The sequence below is a fragment of the Phaethon aethereus genome (genome assembly GCF_964289735.1).
Source record: "Phaethon aethereus genome assembly, chromosome: 4".
NCBI classification, from domain to species: Eukaryota; Metazoa; Chordata; class Aves; order Phaethontiformes; family Phaethontidae; genus Phaethon; species Phaethon aethereus.
The window spans coordinates 41,818,417-41,835,874 of NC_138578.1; the positions used below are offsets into that span (position 1 = coordinate 41,818,417).

Here is a 17,458-nt window from a genome sequence, read left to right on the forward strand (position 1 = left end):
AGAACATTCAGATTTATTCCAACAATAATACCTGTCCCACATGATTGTTTATTAAGAATTTACATTGTGATATTTACAGAAATACATAAACATTTATGTGTGTGTATGTATAACTTATACAGTCAAAACATTTATTTAAATACATTTTTCTATCTTTTATGTTTATAAGCAAACAAGAGTTCAATGGGAACAAGTACTCTTTGGACAAATGTCAGATGTTGCTTTAAGGAATGGCATTGGTGGGTTGCAATGAAAATCATAGTATTTTTCCATCTTTTAAAATAACTTAGATTTTGCAGCCCAGGAGTAAGTATGACTGTACATTTTCATAGTAAGGGCTAACCTCCTGGAATGCTTGGACATGTATTTCTATATAACCCCTCTCATTAATACCAACAGAACTACACAGATCTGTCTGTCTGACAAATTTTGACATACTTAAATCATATTAACATAATAATGCCTTTCAAAATACACCAAAAGTATAAGAGAGTGAATTAAGACACTAATAAACACTCATTATCATATGCACAACTACCGATTCCTTGAACCACAGGCTTTTCAAATAAATCTATGAAAATCTTAGAAAAGGGTTTAATAGTCATATAAATCTTAGGAAAATAATAACTATGTGTAGACCTCAAAGATATGCCTATATGGCAAGCACTGGTTCCTCAAAAACACTACCTGCAAATTAATATGGGTATTGGCTAAAAATAATTTGAAAAATATTCTCATATATTGCTGATTTTGAGGAAAATACAGATACACAAAATAATAAGTGTAAATAACAAGAACCCATTTGTCTGACTACAAGTGATATCAACAAGGAGTTACATGTGTACGAGGTACTTACACCACAGCTTAAAAGACAAAAGGGTGTAACAGAGATTGAGTATTTTTAAAATTACTACTAACAATTTGAAAACACAAACCTAAATATTCCACCACTACCTTTACTACATGTAGTCAGCTGAGTTCAAAGGTCTTCATGTTTTGTTCATATATAGATTTTAAAACTTCCAAATATCTATTTGTAATTTCATCATGTGAAGTTGCTATAACTTAGATCAGCAAAGAAAAACAATATTTCTGTAAAAGTGCTAATAATTCCTATAATCCCTCATTTTCATAGTAAATAGGAAAAAATATACTGTCTAGTAGACCTGAACGTCACATTTTTTTAATGCCAAAAAGATTCCTTGCTTATTCCATACTTTCACAGGTTTATAGGTAAGTTTCTGAAAAGACAAATATTGATAAAACAAATAAAATGAAAAGAAATAAAACACTGATAGGGATAAAATAACGATCCTTATTTCTGTCCTCAAGGAACTTATCTGCCTGTATCTTCAGCAGTATTATTACAAACTTTAAGACAACAGCCATGGGAAGTCGTTACTGCTCCTATTTAAACATCATCTTTAGTGAGCAATTTTAGTCTCTTACTGCAAGTTTATCTCTACGTTTTAAATATTTGTCCTCCACCTAGGAGTTTCATGTTTTCATTCAGGAGAATATTTTTTATGGAATGCTCTCACTTGAGAGAGTAACTGCTGCACAAACCAGAATGGTAATAACAGAAGATTGAAGAGGAAACTGTCGTAAAGATTCTCTAACACAGATTGCTTGGCTTGCAACAAGCCCCAACAGATCGCAGGACTTCACAGTCATTCGTGATGTCCCCATTTATTGTTTTGAAGAGTACACTTCAGTTAAAAAAAAAAAAAAAAAAAATTTAAAACCTGTAAGTCGACATGTATGGTTACTGAGGTGAAAAAGCTAACTAAAGTTAAACTCCACTTGTTTTAAGCTTAGTAGTGAAGTGGTACACAGCTAGAGTGGAATGGCACTGGTACAGCACTTATGGCACAGCCCTGGAACAACACTTACAGAGATTATCAGAATGTACATCTAAAACTTATTTTTTATAGCCTACTAACTCTCACTTTTTCCTATCTCATTAAATAATACGAGGAGGAAAAAAAAATGTGCTGAACTTGTCACTGCTGTATGTCTTTTACTGACAAACATAAGGAATCATAAAAGCCCTGATTTCTTCAGTAAATCATGAACATTACATTCACTCCTAAGGAACTGACATTTGCAAGGTTGCCACACTTTTACAGTATGAATGGCTCTTCCCACAAAATATCACCCATGATCACTTTTCCCATCTGATGATAGAGACTTGAATGTATGAACAAGTACATGGTACTTCCATAGTTATATTTTACTCTCAGGAATATTTTGCTACGTCTCAAAAAATAATTTCCTATTATACCCAAAAGTAAGAGGAAGCCAATTCTGACAACACAGAGACCAAGATATTGACTGGGAAATCTTCAATCTTTTAGTATATCTCCCAGATCTAGTCAGTAATGTTATTTACAGACTTTCAAAAAAATAACAACAGCATGCAAGGATGGAATTATATTTATTATTATTTATATTCTGGAATATAAAGAATATCTGTATGCCAATCAAAGTCTAGAAAACACCTAATTCTTCAGAAACTGTAAATCTTTTGACATATAGCTCAATTCAATATTACTGCTAAATTCAATAGAAAGGCTGTAGCAGTTATTGGAGGAAAACTGAAAAGCAGTGGACTGGCAGGTAAAAATACCTGATATTTTTTAAATTATAGATTGGCAAATTAAGACACTGGGAACATTTTTTAATAATAAAACTTCAGTGTACTGTTTATTATTAAAAAGAGTTCTAAGCCAGCCTTATTTGTTTTTCAGTTATAAATTACAAAGTAAAATGTAGATAAAACTACTCAGCATTTCACTCTTCAAAGTTAGTTTTCAGTTAACGAGGATATGAAAATAGAAAGTTGAACTCTGTAGGCATGTTTTTAAAAGATTTTGCGTTTTGCAAAAAGGTAGGACAGACAACCTTAATATGTCTTCTTAGTTGGGTTGTTTGCAAAGTCAGAAAAGTATTCTACAAACATTAGCATCAGGATCCCCAAGAACTCAGAGTAATGGAACAAGCCAATGAGTTAAAATGTAAATCTGGTGGAAAACATAGTATTTCAGTATACCTTCTGAAAAACTAACAGCCAACTGAAAAAAAAGAAAAACAAACATACACAAAACATATCAAGTACGTGACAACAAAAAAAGTCATGAGCAAAATCTACAGCATATTCAATTCAGTAACTTCTGATGAAAGATTTTGCTGCCATAAGTCATTAAAGTATAATCTATTCCAGTTCTCATACTAAAAACATATTTGCAGGCCATGTCCCTCTATCAAAAACCAAAGAAGAAAAGGAATAGACTAAATGTTTGTAGTGAAGCGATAAGCCTGCTTTTAAGATGAGGTACTCCACCAAAAGAAGGGAATCTTTTTCTCTGAGAAGTCAGAATACTAAAGTCAAGTACTTTTTCTTAATGTATTAGTATATAATGAGGAGATACGCATGGTCTGTTGGTCTGTGAAATTGTCAGGTTCTAAAACACTCAGGCTGTGATGGACCTAAATTAACATTTAGAAATTTCCACCAAACCAAAAGAATCACCACAATTCACAGAATAGTGATAACATAAATGTGACTTTTTTTCCCCTCCCTCTACTCCTCTCTCCCACAAACTGGCAAAACAAGCCAGGTGCATTCATTTAAGAAATTAAGGTATTTCCTTTCACAGGCTTACTACAGTAATCCTGAATTCAAATGACAAGGCATGGAACGTGGTGGAAAGTCCATCTCTAAGAGATGTGGTTGTAATAAAATATAATTAATTATAAATGTCCCCTAAAAGTCAGTATCTATTATGGAGAAAGTTCTTTAAATTGAGTAAACATTATTTTATCTCAGTCTCTTGTGTAAAAGGCCCTACACTGCTGTTTCATTGCATTTGTGCTATTGGTATAATCAGAAAAGACAAAGTCTCTGAAACGCTCCTTGTAGCAATTAAAAAAAGAAGTATCAGGATTCTCAGTAGTTTCACAACAGTAGTCATACACTTTGAAACAACATACATGAAGTGGATTATATTGACAGCAAATACTACGTTCCAGTGCCTGGGGAAGGGAATGTTTAATGTGAAAATTTGCTGTGTTTTCTCAAATTACTCTAAGGCTGAAATTGTTGTACTGTAGCATTCTCAAAGCTCCATCTGTGTTTTGCCTCAAGACAGATCACTTGAACATGACAGAGCCTTCCAAAACCGTTTTTCTAGATCATCTTTTATCGGCCAGATATATAGAGACTTTCAATGTTTTAATGAATATTTTTAACCACAAAAGACAAGTATCAGATTGTACACCTGTTTTTCTTCAAATGTCCCACTGAAAACACAACAGTGCTTAACTTAAATATATAAATAAAATAAAACAAAACTTCCCAAACCCCATGAACTTGTTTATATGAGGGAAACTTTAAGCTACTTTGGAGGTTCCTAATGCTCCGGTGTCAATCAATAGAAGTTTGCAAAAATACCAGATGTAAAAAGGTGATTGGGATGAATTTCTGACCTCTCTAAATTAATCATATGAAGAGGGAGAAAATGACACAAATCCACAGAATTCTGTAGGTATTCTAGAACAGGAGCACAATTATAAATACTTAAATTTTATCCCATATAAATAACTAGTAGTAGAATCTTACCTTGATCAAATGATTTACCCGGACTCCATGTACGAAAATAATCGTCCTGGAGAGGGAGAAACAACCTACATTTAGTAAAACATAAGGAATCGGTGTATACATGAAAAGCTCACAGAAACATGAAAGACAGAAGATATATACCAACCTCTACTTCCTAGAAAAGGCAAGCAGTAAAAAACAAATGAGAAAAAGATTACAGTCATCATAATGGGACAAATTACTCATATAGAATAAAACAGTGTAATTCAGAGGCCATTTGCACTCATTAAGTAAAAATGATATTCAAACAATGGTACTTGCAAACATTTAAAAGAGAAAAAGTATTCCTCACAGTACTTATATAGGTAATGTTTCTATCACTGCTTTTAAACTGGTACAGTAGTTTTTGTGCATTTTAAGTTCTAAGATATTGAAAACTTAATTACATTTTCCATTAATGATTTTTCAAAACCAAAGGTCCAAAGTCATCATCAATGAAACATAACTGTAATTTAAAGAATGATACATGAATTTTAGAAAAATATTCTATGTAGTTTTCAACTGCATCAGTAAGATCTGTCATTACATAAGTTAATTAGCTGAATAAAGTCTAATTAGCTCTATTTTCTAAAAATCATCTCCCTAAATATAAAATATCCTCTGAATTATGTCATAAGCTGTATTAGGCTACAATGTCAAGATGGAAAAACCTGAATTAAATAAATCGCTTTCAAGACTTCAAGAAATTTGATAATAAATTACAAATCCATACCTGAGACGTAAATAAATGGATCTGCGCACCACAGATAACAGGTGGAACAGAAAAATTGCTAGAATTATTAATTATGTCTGAATTTAACTCATTATTCTCTAGAACAAAACATTAAAAAGACTGTACCCAACATTTTAATGTCTGCATAAATTAAAGTTCACAAACTGCAGTGCATGTATTGTCACATCCCGCAGTTCCGTTCCACTTGATAAAAGATCACTAAGACCACCATAAAGAAATCTCTATTTATAAAAAACTGAGCTACTGTGAAAGTGCAAGTCTCATACTCAACGAGTATAAGACAAAGCCACATAATCACAACTTAAATATGATCAAGCACATCTTTACAAGAACAAAATATTCTTTGGGTTTTAATAGTTCAACAGTTTTACCTCAAAGGGAAAAAGTGGTTGCAGCCTAAATTGTATTTCACTGATGATTTTTTTTAGTAAGAATGTTGTTATGGGAATGCATGCTTTGAAGGTGGAAGAAAGAAATTAACAAAATCTGGAAGCGCAGAGTAGAACCATAGTTCTGTACCAATACTTATGCACTCCTTTACTCTGATGGCGCACAGATTAACAATCTATGAATCAGTATATGGTATTTGCCTTCTTAATTACTATTTTCTGAAAGTAAATACAGACAGGCATATCAATATTTTTTTTCATTCATGCAAGAGATAAGCAGAAATGACAATTATGATCGTGTTTCCCAATTATATCACTCTAGTATTAGTTACTAATAGTAACTATGGAGATGATATTCCTACGGTGGTGTTCTGAACAGGTTTGAGCCAGCTTTAATGCAATGCTGTTCCACGAATCATACCACATTGGCAAAACTTTCAATTCTTGAAAAAACAAAGTGGTAGATGCTCTTTCTACTAAATCAGTAATATTCACCCACAGTGAGCCTATTCAGACAATGTGTTTATTAAAGTGGTGAAAAATTAGAGTAACTAGAACAAAAGGCTACTAGCACAAAAGAGCAGTCATCCTGAGTGAGACCACAATCACTTCCAAGGCAAAGCAACCTGCATTACGCTTAAGAAAGAACGTAGAAGGGGCAGCCTGTATAAATTACACATTCTCAAGTTGGCCTTCAACTAACCAGAAAATAAATCAATTCTTATTCATCTCTATGCTGCAGACAGCTTCACAGATCCCAAATATAACATTCCTCAGGCATTTCTAGAAGTAAGAGTCTTATCTGACTCACTTCTGTGTACAAAACCACTCCATACCTTTCCTGTTACATTGTCTGAATCTTTTCCAAGTCTATTTTTTGACATGGTATGACTAGAATTGTGCAGAGCACTCAAGGTGAAGCAGCACTATGCATCTATACATAACACAACAATGCTATTTTTTCTGTATTCTTCTCCCAATTATGCCCTCCATTTCTTTTTAGGTTGGGAGGGGTGTTTTTGTGTTTTTGAATTGTACTATGGTCCAAATGGATTACGTTTTGCATGGAATTTTCTACCTTAAATCCAAAATATATTTACCCATATACATATATTGATATTCCTAAAGAGTTAATTTTTCAAATCACCTGTAACTTAAAGGAAGTCCACTACTGGATATGTTCAATAAAATCTTTATGTGCCTCTGAAACCAAAATGAAATAGTTAATTGATTCTCAGATTAAGTAAATTGCTTCAATAAATTGCAGTTCCACAATTTTACAAATATTCCTAAAGCTATTTAACCTATCATGTGTTTAGGAACCTGGCTTCCTATTACATTCAGACCTTCCCTGATCTTCAGTCAAGAAGAGTTTGATTACTGTAATGTTCCATATCCTCTTCAGGATACCACAAAGATGATTATATAATATGCAAAGACTAATTTTTCATGTTTTAATATGGAATTAAAAACAGAATAAACAAATACAGAGTTTACAGCGAAGGCTGAGTAGCATCACAACATCCTTGTGCAAAGTATCCAATAATAAATGCAAAAGGCAATGCCTCAGGACAGAGCCTATCACTTCTGATTTTCTTCATGGGTTTCGTTGCCTTTGTCCTCAGCATATTAAAGGGCATGTCGTAAAAGTATACAGAAGAAAGTCACAAATTTGTCACAGTAACTATATCACTTTTTCAACATTTTCTAGCTAAAGGTATCCATACATTTTAAATAGAAAATTCATCCTTACTGCTCTACTTGAAACTATGTGAAATGTCAGTAATTCTTTCCAGTCTCCCTCTGTAATAGCCATGTATGATGGACTTCAATGAGTCTAAATGTCTTAAATTTATGCATGTTTAAGCATTATGCTCAGTCAGGGTCATTGTGATGAAGTGTTTCTAAGAATTGAAGTTCATGCCACAATTACATACACACTTTGAAACTAATACATATTTTTTACTTTTCCTGAAAATGGCTTACCTTAAAAAAACATCATGTATGTAGTCTGAAAATCTGACAACTTTAAGAAAAAGACTCAAAATGACCAAAAGCAGCTTAATCAGAAAAGTTTAGAAAAAAATTGTATTTTGCCTCAAACACTTTCATTGCTTTCAATAGAGATACAAAAATATGATCCTATTAATTTCCTTTCTTGTGTACAGCATTTGTTACACCATTTTATTGATCCCTCCTCCGCAACATTTTCTGTAGGTGCTGCCACGTATTGCTGACATCATGTGAATTACTATCCAACAGAAATCTATATCACTAAAGAATATAATGATACATGGTAGATATGACGAGTGACTCAGAGAACAGCAGGTGTCCTAGAGCAAGGAGGGCAATTTCTTCACAAATATTTTCAGACCAAGGTTGACCTGAAAAAATGGATAAAGCAAATCCAGTCCTTGTTTTGTGTTCACATTTTACCTCTAGTATGGCCTATGCATTAAAAGCCTATCTATTAAAATCAAAGCTGATCTGTGTTAGAGAATCCACTGAAATTGAAGCAGTTTTCCAAATTTATAATTATCTTTGTATTTTATCCAAGTATAACTTCACTGCTAAAGCACAGGTTTTACAGCAGAGTTGTTATTAATTGTGTGAGTTACAAACTACCAATTTAGGGAAAAGTCCAATAGACAACTGTTCAATGTGGGGTATTGCTTCATACATAATGCCTTTTCAAGAAGCAATACTTCTAACAGTTACCAAAGCAGGAAAGATTTCCTGAATTTTATTCAATGTCCAACTAAATTCTGCCCATACAGAATTCCACTCAAATTTTCTCTTTGTTATTTGGTAGCTATGCAATTTTCAGACTCTATTTCAACAAACCAACTGAATTGAACCAACAGTCCCACACTGCAGTCCTCCACTTGCCTCAAGCTCACTTCTGCAGCAGACTTGAGCTCACCAAGGATCTCCCCTTCATGTCTTTGCACCATTCCAATAGCAGAGGGTTTGACTCATCTGCAACAAACCTTCCCAGTGACTCCATAACACATATTTATACTCTAAATCTCACTGAAAAAGCTGTAGTAAGGTTGTCACCTGAATACCTGTCCCAACCTCTTTCCAGTGCTAAAAAAAAAAAAGTAGTACCAACAGTGTGCAGAAATTTTTTTTCCCACTTACATCTTGCTCCAGGACCTTCAGCCTAATCTCAGCAAGGCTGCCATTACCGTGTAGATCCTTAAATTGATGGTGATATGGAGAAGTGTTACAGCAATAAAAGGATGAGACACCATCAAAGCTTCCATCATATGGGAAATCTACCACCATTAGAAATATAATTAAGTCTCCCATTAGAAATATAATTAGTTTAGCCAAAACCACCAGAAGTAGTTCAGTGCATAAAGCAGCTCACAGACAGATAAAGGCAGTGGCACTTCACATCCAGGGGGAAGGGAATCAGGTAATCTTAAAGATCAGTTGAGTAAGTCAAAGAATCAATGTGAGAAAACCTCCAGAAGAATGAACCACCACAGAGGTAGTATCAGCATCACTCCTCTGGTAGGGAAGGGCCTAAACACCCACAGGCAAGACTGAGCCTCGCTGCAAAACCCATTCCCTACTTGTTTGGCACCTCGCCTCCTTGAGTGGGGTGCTGGAGTGACAGGTGAAAGGATGCTAGCTCGCTGTTCAGTGCCAGCCTTCAGGGAGGCTGCTGTCAGCTTCCCCTGCTGCTCCAGACTCCTGGGCCATGCCACCCCCAAGGCCTGTATTCACAGGGCTGGCAAAGCACAGTTAGAACCAACTGCTGCTTCCAGCAACTCTGGCACTCAGCTACCCACATTCAATGTTTATCCCGCTCCCTTTCTTTGCCTCACGCTTCTAGTACCGTTGACGAGGCTGGGCTAAGAGCCACCACTTCTCAGCCCTCTCCATTTCACAGATCTCATTCAGCAAGATTTCTGTGGAAGCTGTCTATTTAGTACCAGCAGCGTTACTAACAGCAGGTTTGAATAGCACAGTATCAAAATCATTTGCCAAGAAATACCAAATGCTCACTAAGGCTTCTATTGAGAAATACTGAGAAAATACTGAAAAACATTTTGAAAAGGAAGGAATTAATATCAAAGCATGAACAAACACTATAAGCTTCTAAATCCCAATAAAATTTGTAACATTGTTTCTTTAAAAGTGCATCTCATATTTCTCACCATGAATAAAAAAATAATGAATCATCTTTTCACTACAAAAAGTTTTGGCCAAGCTCCTCCTATTATGCTGTCAAGATTCAACTTGTGAGGAGGGCCTTAAAATAGGTTTGTTAGAGTACAGGAGCTGCAGTCTAATAGAGTTAAGAGAAGAGTTGAAAACAGATGACACATGTGAGGTAGAAGGCCATCTGTGGGACTTTCACATGCCTCTTCGGAAGGGTCACTTCAATTTCCTCAGGTGCTTCTTCACTAGTGCACAAGCCCTTGCCTACAAGGGCAAAACTTACTCTCTGACCTCTGCATACAGTGCCACAGTCTGGAGAAGAGGACAGCCAAGCGTGTCAGAACAGTAACACACTATACAGAAAGATCAGATCACATCTATGGGGCTGGAGGGAATTTACCCAAGTGTCTTGAAAGTGATGGCCAATACGAATGTGAGGCTACAGTTTGAATCTATGAAAAATGGTGGACTGATCAGGGAGATCTCCAGGAACTGGGAAAAAAGCTGGCGTCTTAAAAAATAAAATGTAGGAAACGAGATGCAGGGAACTACAGGCTAGGCAGCCTCACCTCAGTCCCCATAAAGACCAATGGAAAATGTCCTCTTTGAGTCCTTTTCCATACATATGACAGACAAGAATACTCAGCCCAGCCCTACTACAGATTTACCGCGCTTGACCAGCCAGACTGCTTTCTACAATAAAACAACAGTTTTGTGCACAAGGAGAGAATGGTGGGTGGAGCATACCTTCACTTTACTAAGGCTTTTGATATAGTCTCCCACGGTGCATTCATTTGGAAGCTGAGGAAGTAAATGCTGGACAGCTAAGTGGGCTGAAAATTTATTACATTGGTGGTCAACAGCTTAACATCCAACTGGTATCCCACTAATGGCCAAAGCATCCCAGAGTCAGTTCTGGGGATCATAGTATTTAACATCTTCAGTAACAACCCGGATAACAACACAGACCATGCCACAAACAACGGAACTAGTGGGAGCAGATGACACAACAAATAGCAAAGGCTCAATCCAGAGCAACCTCAGTAACTTGAAGGTTTGCCCAGCAGAAAAAAAGAGGTTCAATAAGAATTGGAAAGTTCTGAACCTTGAAAGGAATAAGTAGGAAGGAATGTGGGGTACAGGCTGCAAAACATCTGACTGTTGAAAATGGCCTGGGAGTTACAGTGAACAGCAGAATTTGAGAAAGCTGGATTTATTTAGTCTGGAATGAGGAGGCTAATGGGTGGTTGCCTGCAACCATGTGAAGGGCAATTACCAGCTCTTGTCAGCAGTGCCAACGATTTAAACGAGGTACAAAGGTCATACATTGCAGCCTGGGAAGATCAGGATACCAGGGAATATTTCTTTACTAAGAGTATATTGCAGCAGTGGAACAAGCTTCTCATGAAGATCATGGTACCTTTGCTCTTGGGGCTTTTCAAGATTTGACTGATCCACAGCTGACCTGATCAACCCAACGTTGCAACAGCCCCAACTCTGAGTGGGAGACTAGATTATAGGTCCCTCAGGGGTACCTTCCAACTAAAATTTATCTGAAGCGATGACTTTTTACAGTATGTCAATACTCCTAACTCCAAACATTTGAAGAAAAGGAACAATTCTTTTCTACTATCCTTTTGCAATGTATTATTTTTTTTTTATTCACCTATGTTTCCTGCTTGGATAGTTGAACTAATACTAATTGAACTAATTCTAATACTGTAGTGCAAAAAAAAAAAAAAGTAACCGATGACTGGAGGAAACAAGGTATTAAGTAGATCAGGTGAGAAGAGCACACCAAACAAAAAGAGGGGTTTGGAATAAGGTAAGTAAACAGAGGAGTCACAAAGTAGTTTTTCGAAACCAAGATTTGGGAATATAGACATTAGGATACAAATTGGTAGAATGGGACTGATAACTGAGGAGTAGAGAAGATAAAGCCAGGAGGCAGAAATAGGGTAGAACTGCCACATGAATGAAAATAAGGAGGAGGAAGTCAACATTAGCAACCGATTTTTTGAGCAGTGAACTGGAAGAAGGTGGTATAAAAAGGAAGTGGAAATTAGGTGGAAGAAATAAAGAATTCAGATGTGCATTTCAAAGTATCTGGGTAAGACTGGTATTAAGCCTAGGCAAGTGAAGGAAGAATGAGATATCAAGAACAGTAGAGCTAGGACTGGTAGAGGAAGAGGCTTGTTAAGATGTAGAGGAAACAGAATTACAAAAAAAACATAACCAAACCCACAAATGTTCTCCTTACAATCTGGAAAGCAATCCTAAATTTCAGGGTCTGTCAACACATACTGAAGAAAAGCACTTCCAAACTGTTTCACCCATGTCTTCCACATAGAGAATGGTAGCCCCCGTAGCCTAAGTTACAGAGGTCAGCATAAAGCTGGATGAGAATTTCCATGGATTTTTTTCTCGTTTGTTTAGCTTTTTGTTAGAAAATTGATATTTGTCAAAACAGACATTTTCTAGAAACATACCAAGTTTGATGAATTTTGACTGTTAGACACTCAGGTTCTTTTTACTGAAAACAATGCCTTGCTTAACTTGATTGGCAGCTTCCCCTCATTATTTCAAAGTAGCTGTATACTACTGAAACTTCCTTCTACAGAAGATGATGCATACCTGGCACCTCAAATAACAATGGGGCTTCTACTACTCATACAGAACTTGCCCTCTGCTTAGAGTCTTCTAAAACACTATGCCACATGAAATGCTTGTTTTGGTTATACAAAATACTGAACTAAAAAGAAAGTGTTTAATATATTTCTTGTCATAGGAAATTTCAAATTTCTAGCTTAAATACAATTTTGAAACAAAAACATTTTATAAATGTCAAAAAAAATCATGTATGGAAAGTTTGTTTTTAACCAAGTCTGGGCTTTCAAATTACTTTAAGAACTACAAGTCCATTAAAATTGTGTCAGTACTCCACTAAATACTAATTCCTAGGGTTTTCTCAGCCTGCTTTTTTAAAAAATAGGAGATTTTATATGCAAATCTATGATGAATTAATATCATTAAAATCAAGCCCAGAATCCAATTAGATCAAGTGCTAAACTCAGTGCTCTAGTACTTCAACACTAATAGAGGCCATCCTTTCAGTATGTCAAATGTTATAAAAATGCTAGATAGGCTGCTAAATGCTCAGATCAAAGGCTATGACTCTGTAGAGTGTACACTCATGATCTTTATCTCATCCCTCCTACATTAATGATTACAGAGCACACATGACAGAAATTAAACCTAGGCAGTTTTAATTTTGGCATTTCCAAACTCAAGAGCAAGACCATATGATATCTATGCCCTTTCATTAATATTTTTACAGACTATGTGGTATAAAATTCATAATTTAAAATTGGGAAATAGATGTATTTACTGATTGGCTCATATACTAAATACAAAACAAAAGACACTATTTGAAACAAGAATAAGAAATATATTGAAAACAGTTTTCTGTTTTTGAAATACGGAAAACTTACAGTTTACTGAACAAAACTGATCCAAATTCTGTATGAGGGAAACAACATGTTAATCAAGAAAATACTGTTTAGTGGTTTTTTAGCATACTCCAGAACATATTTAGAAACAAAGTCAAAAGATTTTTTTTTCTGTTGTACTGCACCATATAATGACACTTCTGCCTTGCAGCAGAAAAAGCAGGATGCCACTTTTAGGGAAGGCAAACTGGATCTTTGCTCTGAGACACTTCATTAGAGGAACCCTCCAGAGCAGTATCTGATACAAAAAATATCAGCTTCAGCAGTTTATTCAGCTTACTGTATCAATTAAATCTACTGTAGCAACGCCTTACAACTTAGGAAACAGTCCTTTTCCAAATTACTAGCAAGTCAGCAACAAGCAGAAGGGGAAAAAAAAGCCACCATGAAACACCAAACCCTGGCTATAAGGGAACTCCTCAAAAATAGGGTCAGTTTGACTGATGTGGAGAACCATAGAAATAAAATTCAGAGACAAGATAGAATTTGCCATTTCTAAGTGTCTCTCATGTTAAAATCTTCACAGTGGGACACAGCAAGTGATATATCTTTCAGCAGAAGGAAGTACCTTTCCACAGCACTAAAAACATGGCTGATGTACATTGCCGTTGTACTTTATGATGTGCATGCCTTTCGGAAAAGATCAGTCATAGCTTCATTTCTTCATTTAAGACTGAGTCAGAAAAGCTCATTTTTTCCTGAAGACATCTATCATCCTTTAGAAGCATTAGTCTCATAATTCCTGATGCTGGGCTCTTGTTGAATGAAAAATAAACCAAAACATTTGAGATAAATCACCAATAAGAATCGGAACAGTCACTGGAGGTATCAATTCTGATGGTATTTGAAGCCCTGCAGGTTAAAAAAAAAGAGCGGATGGTAGGCTGGCTCAGCAGCCTACTTGGACCAAATGTGGTGAATAAAAATTTGAAGAAAAATGTCGTCCTGCTTAAAATGTTGCACTATTCTACAAATGACAGGAGCTCATGTAATTCTTCTGCCTTTACCTGCCTGCCCCCCCCCCCCCTGCTTCTTTTTTATAATGCAGCTATTGAAATTTTTGTATTGTGTCCAGGACAGAAGCCTTGAAAGACACAAAAGACACATGTAGGGCACAAAGACAGAAACAGTCCAGATATTAAGGGTCAACTTAGTGTCTAAGAAAGGTATTTCCAAAGCCTTTAGCCCTCAATTTCTAGAAAACACTTTTGCAGCCATATCTGAGGACAGCAAGAGAAAAGTGCTGCTCATCAGTCTTCTTTCAGGAAGCTGAAAGTTTTTGTATTTTTACCATGTCAAGGAGAAAAATTGGGAAACACTTATGAAACAGATACTATATTTTTGCTGCTGTTGCTTTTGTTTGTTTGGGGTTTTTTTTTCAGTCTGGAGAAAATTCATTACAAAGATAATCATGAGGTCTGCCATATCATGCCAGTCGGATGGACAAGATTTTGGTACGTTTCTCCCAACAGGTAGTGGTCTCTTATGCCACGGCTCAGAACATGTTCTAGTCTACCTCTCATTGCCATGGAGACAGAGAACACCCTAGAGTGAAAACAGTCCAAAATAGAAGACATTAAGGAATACAAAAGATTATGACAGTGGAATTACAGCATAATTATCATTACAAAGCAAATAAGAACAGATGAGGCAACAGAAAATGAGATGGAAGGAAAACCACAGGTCTACTAAGGACAATACATTTGCAATGTAATAGAAGGAAGCAGTTAAAATTATTGCTCTCAGTTTAAGAGTGCTGCACAGATTTTAATAAGTAAAACAAAGCTATGCTGAAAGAATTAGGGCCTATTTTTATATGATCTGTATGATTTTTTTTTGGTGAGAAAAATATCCCTTTTAAACAAGCTGAGGACTTCTAAAATTCAACAAATAACTGAACTTAAATTCTGTGAAGACATAAGCTGCACTTCAGAATCTGTAATTAAACGAGGGGTAAAGATATTCATTCAATGTTCTTTGTGAATATCAACACTGGATGGTTATTTTTACATATATATTTATTATTGTCAAGCCTATGTAGCTTGTACCAGATGGGGGTAAAAAAAAATACTGCAAATGGGGTAGATCCACAGATAGTAAAGACATTAAAAATAGAAAAATTTATATTGTTAAAATAATATTAAACAAATCTACATGCATATCTATCAATTTGTTCAGAAATTCAATCATTATATAACTACATCTTGGTAGATGTTATTTTTGTTAAAGCTATTCATAATGTAAGCAAACTACTCCTTAATTCAAGATGGGATTCAAGATTTCTCAAGAATTATGTCCTAAATTTGTCAATAAAAAGCATCAAGTTCAATGTACTTTTATGCCCTCTTGCTCCTAGTGGGCCTATGGCAATTACGGAATTTTAAAATACATGAATCGGCAAACCTCATGAATATATAATGCCGAGTTACTGTAGGAAAAAAAATTGCCTATGAAAAACAGTATGGACAGTTTCAACATGCACTTTTTATTGCCATTGTATTTCATTGTTTTTATACAATTAAACAATTAATAATATACAAAGAAATGCTGCATCTTCAGACACATGCCATTAACATGTTTTATTGATGCTGTTGGGCAATAGGTTTGTAAGATGTATAAGAGAACATAATTAAATGCTCATGGAAGTTCCTAGATAAAAGCTTAAGGCGGCAGTTTTTTAATCAACTGAAAAGATAAAGAAAAAAAAAAAAGCAGTATGTGCAAATGTACTGTGAATTTTAGGTAGATAACTAAACTCATTTCAACACGATCATCAAATACCTGACACTAAATTTTGGTCACTGATGTACCATAGCTGGATTTTAGTGGTTAACATACGTTTATAATCCTTAAATTATTTCATTCCAGTTATTGAGAAATGTTACCTAAGGTATCCTACAGGCCCTGGCTCTGATATATCTTGTTTAAATGACAAATACCTTCTCCAAGTTTTTAGGGAAACCAGTTTGTCTTATAGCAAATAACTAGTAAGAAATTACCCAATCAACTCTATAGATAATGAGATAACCAATACATCTCATTATAACTTTTAACTTTTGCCACTATACTTGCTCAGGTCCCAGTGCTTCCATTGTGTATAACAACTTAGAAGCAAGTAAGCATTGTTTGAAAAATTCTTATTTGGAGTGTTTAACACCTTTTCACAGAGCTTACAAAGCAAAGGCCAGTGTTTCCCCCATCGTGTCTGGCACCTGTGAAATCTGAGGTGAAACTGTGCAGCCCTGTCTGCAGACCACTGCATATCCTCAGATGCTAGGGCAGTCACATCCTTACTCAAGTGCCAAAATGAGTGAAGTCCATTTCAATATCCCAGAAGTTGATATATGCATTGAAAAGGTAACTGAGTAGTGGTTTCTCTAGACAAGTATATACTTAAAAGTAGATTGTAAGCTGTGTCCAAGACCTACATGAAATAAGGTCCTATACTTAAGGACAACTAAGTTATATTGTCATCTTTTATATTGTTTCTTCTACCTTTAATAGAGCTTAGAAATCGCAAGTCACAAATCTGATTACATAACATGAAACCAATGCAGAGTCATGTATGTGCTGCTTTACTCATTTCCAGAAAATAAACATTTCTTTCATTGTCTGCAAATGCTGCTTCTTGCTAAAGAGAGAAAGGTATGCACACTGAGAGGACTAAGTAAATAGCTGTGATTCAAAATGCAGAAGGAAACCCATTTTAATTACTTTCACTTAGGATGTTATTGTTATCTTTGCCCTCTAAGGGAAAAGCCCATTTACTTAAAATGCAACAGTTTGTATTTCATGAATTTACATAGCCTGTCACTAAGTTGTGAGGAATTTACAAATCTAGTAGTACAGTATGCAAAATTACATGTCTGGATGAATGACTTGAGTAGGTTACTACATCTGCCTTTGGTCAGTCTTTCATACAAATAGAGGTAGATGTGCAAATTTTCCTAACTACTGGCCATAGACTAAATAACAAAGCATTGTTAATGCT

At 35.4% G+C, this 17,458-nt stretch overlaps 1 protein-coding gene across 3 annotated transcripts in view; it reads right to left on the minus strand.

The window, feature by feature from the left end:
* Positions 1-17,458, minus strand: part of SPOCK3 (SPARC (osteonectin), cwcv and kazal like domains proteoglycan 3) — a gene marked incomplete at both ends in the record, with an annotated part of 222,416 nt that overhangs the window by 136,300 nt on the left and 68,658 nt on the right. For 2 of the 3 annotated variants that reach the window (XM_081999279.1, XM_081999278.1), the window contains one exon: positions 4,622-4,667. The exons of the other annotated variant lie outside the window; for it this stretch is intronic. In XM_081999279.1, the coding sequence (XP_081855405.1) occupies positions 4,622-4,667 (46 nt within the window). The remainder of the gene's footprint in view (positions 1-4,621; positions 4,668-17,458) is intronic. 3 annotated transcript variants of the gene reach the window in all.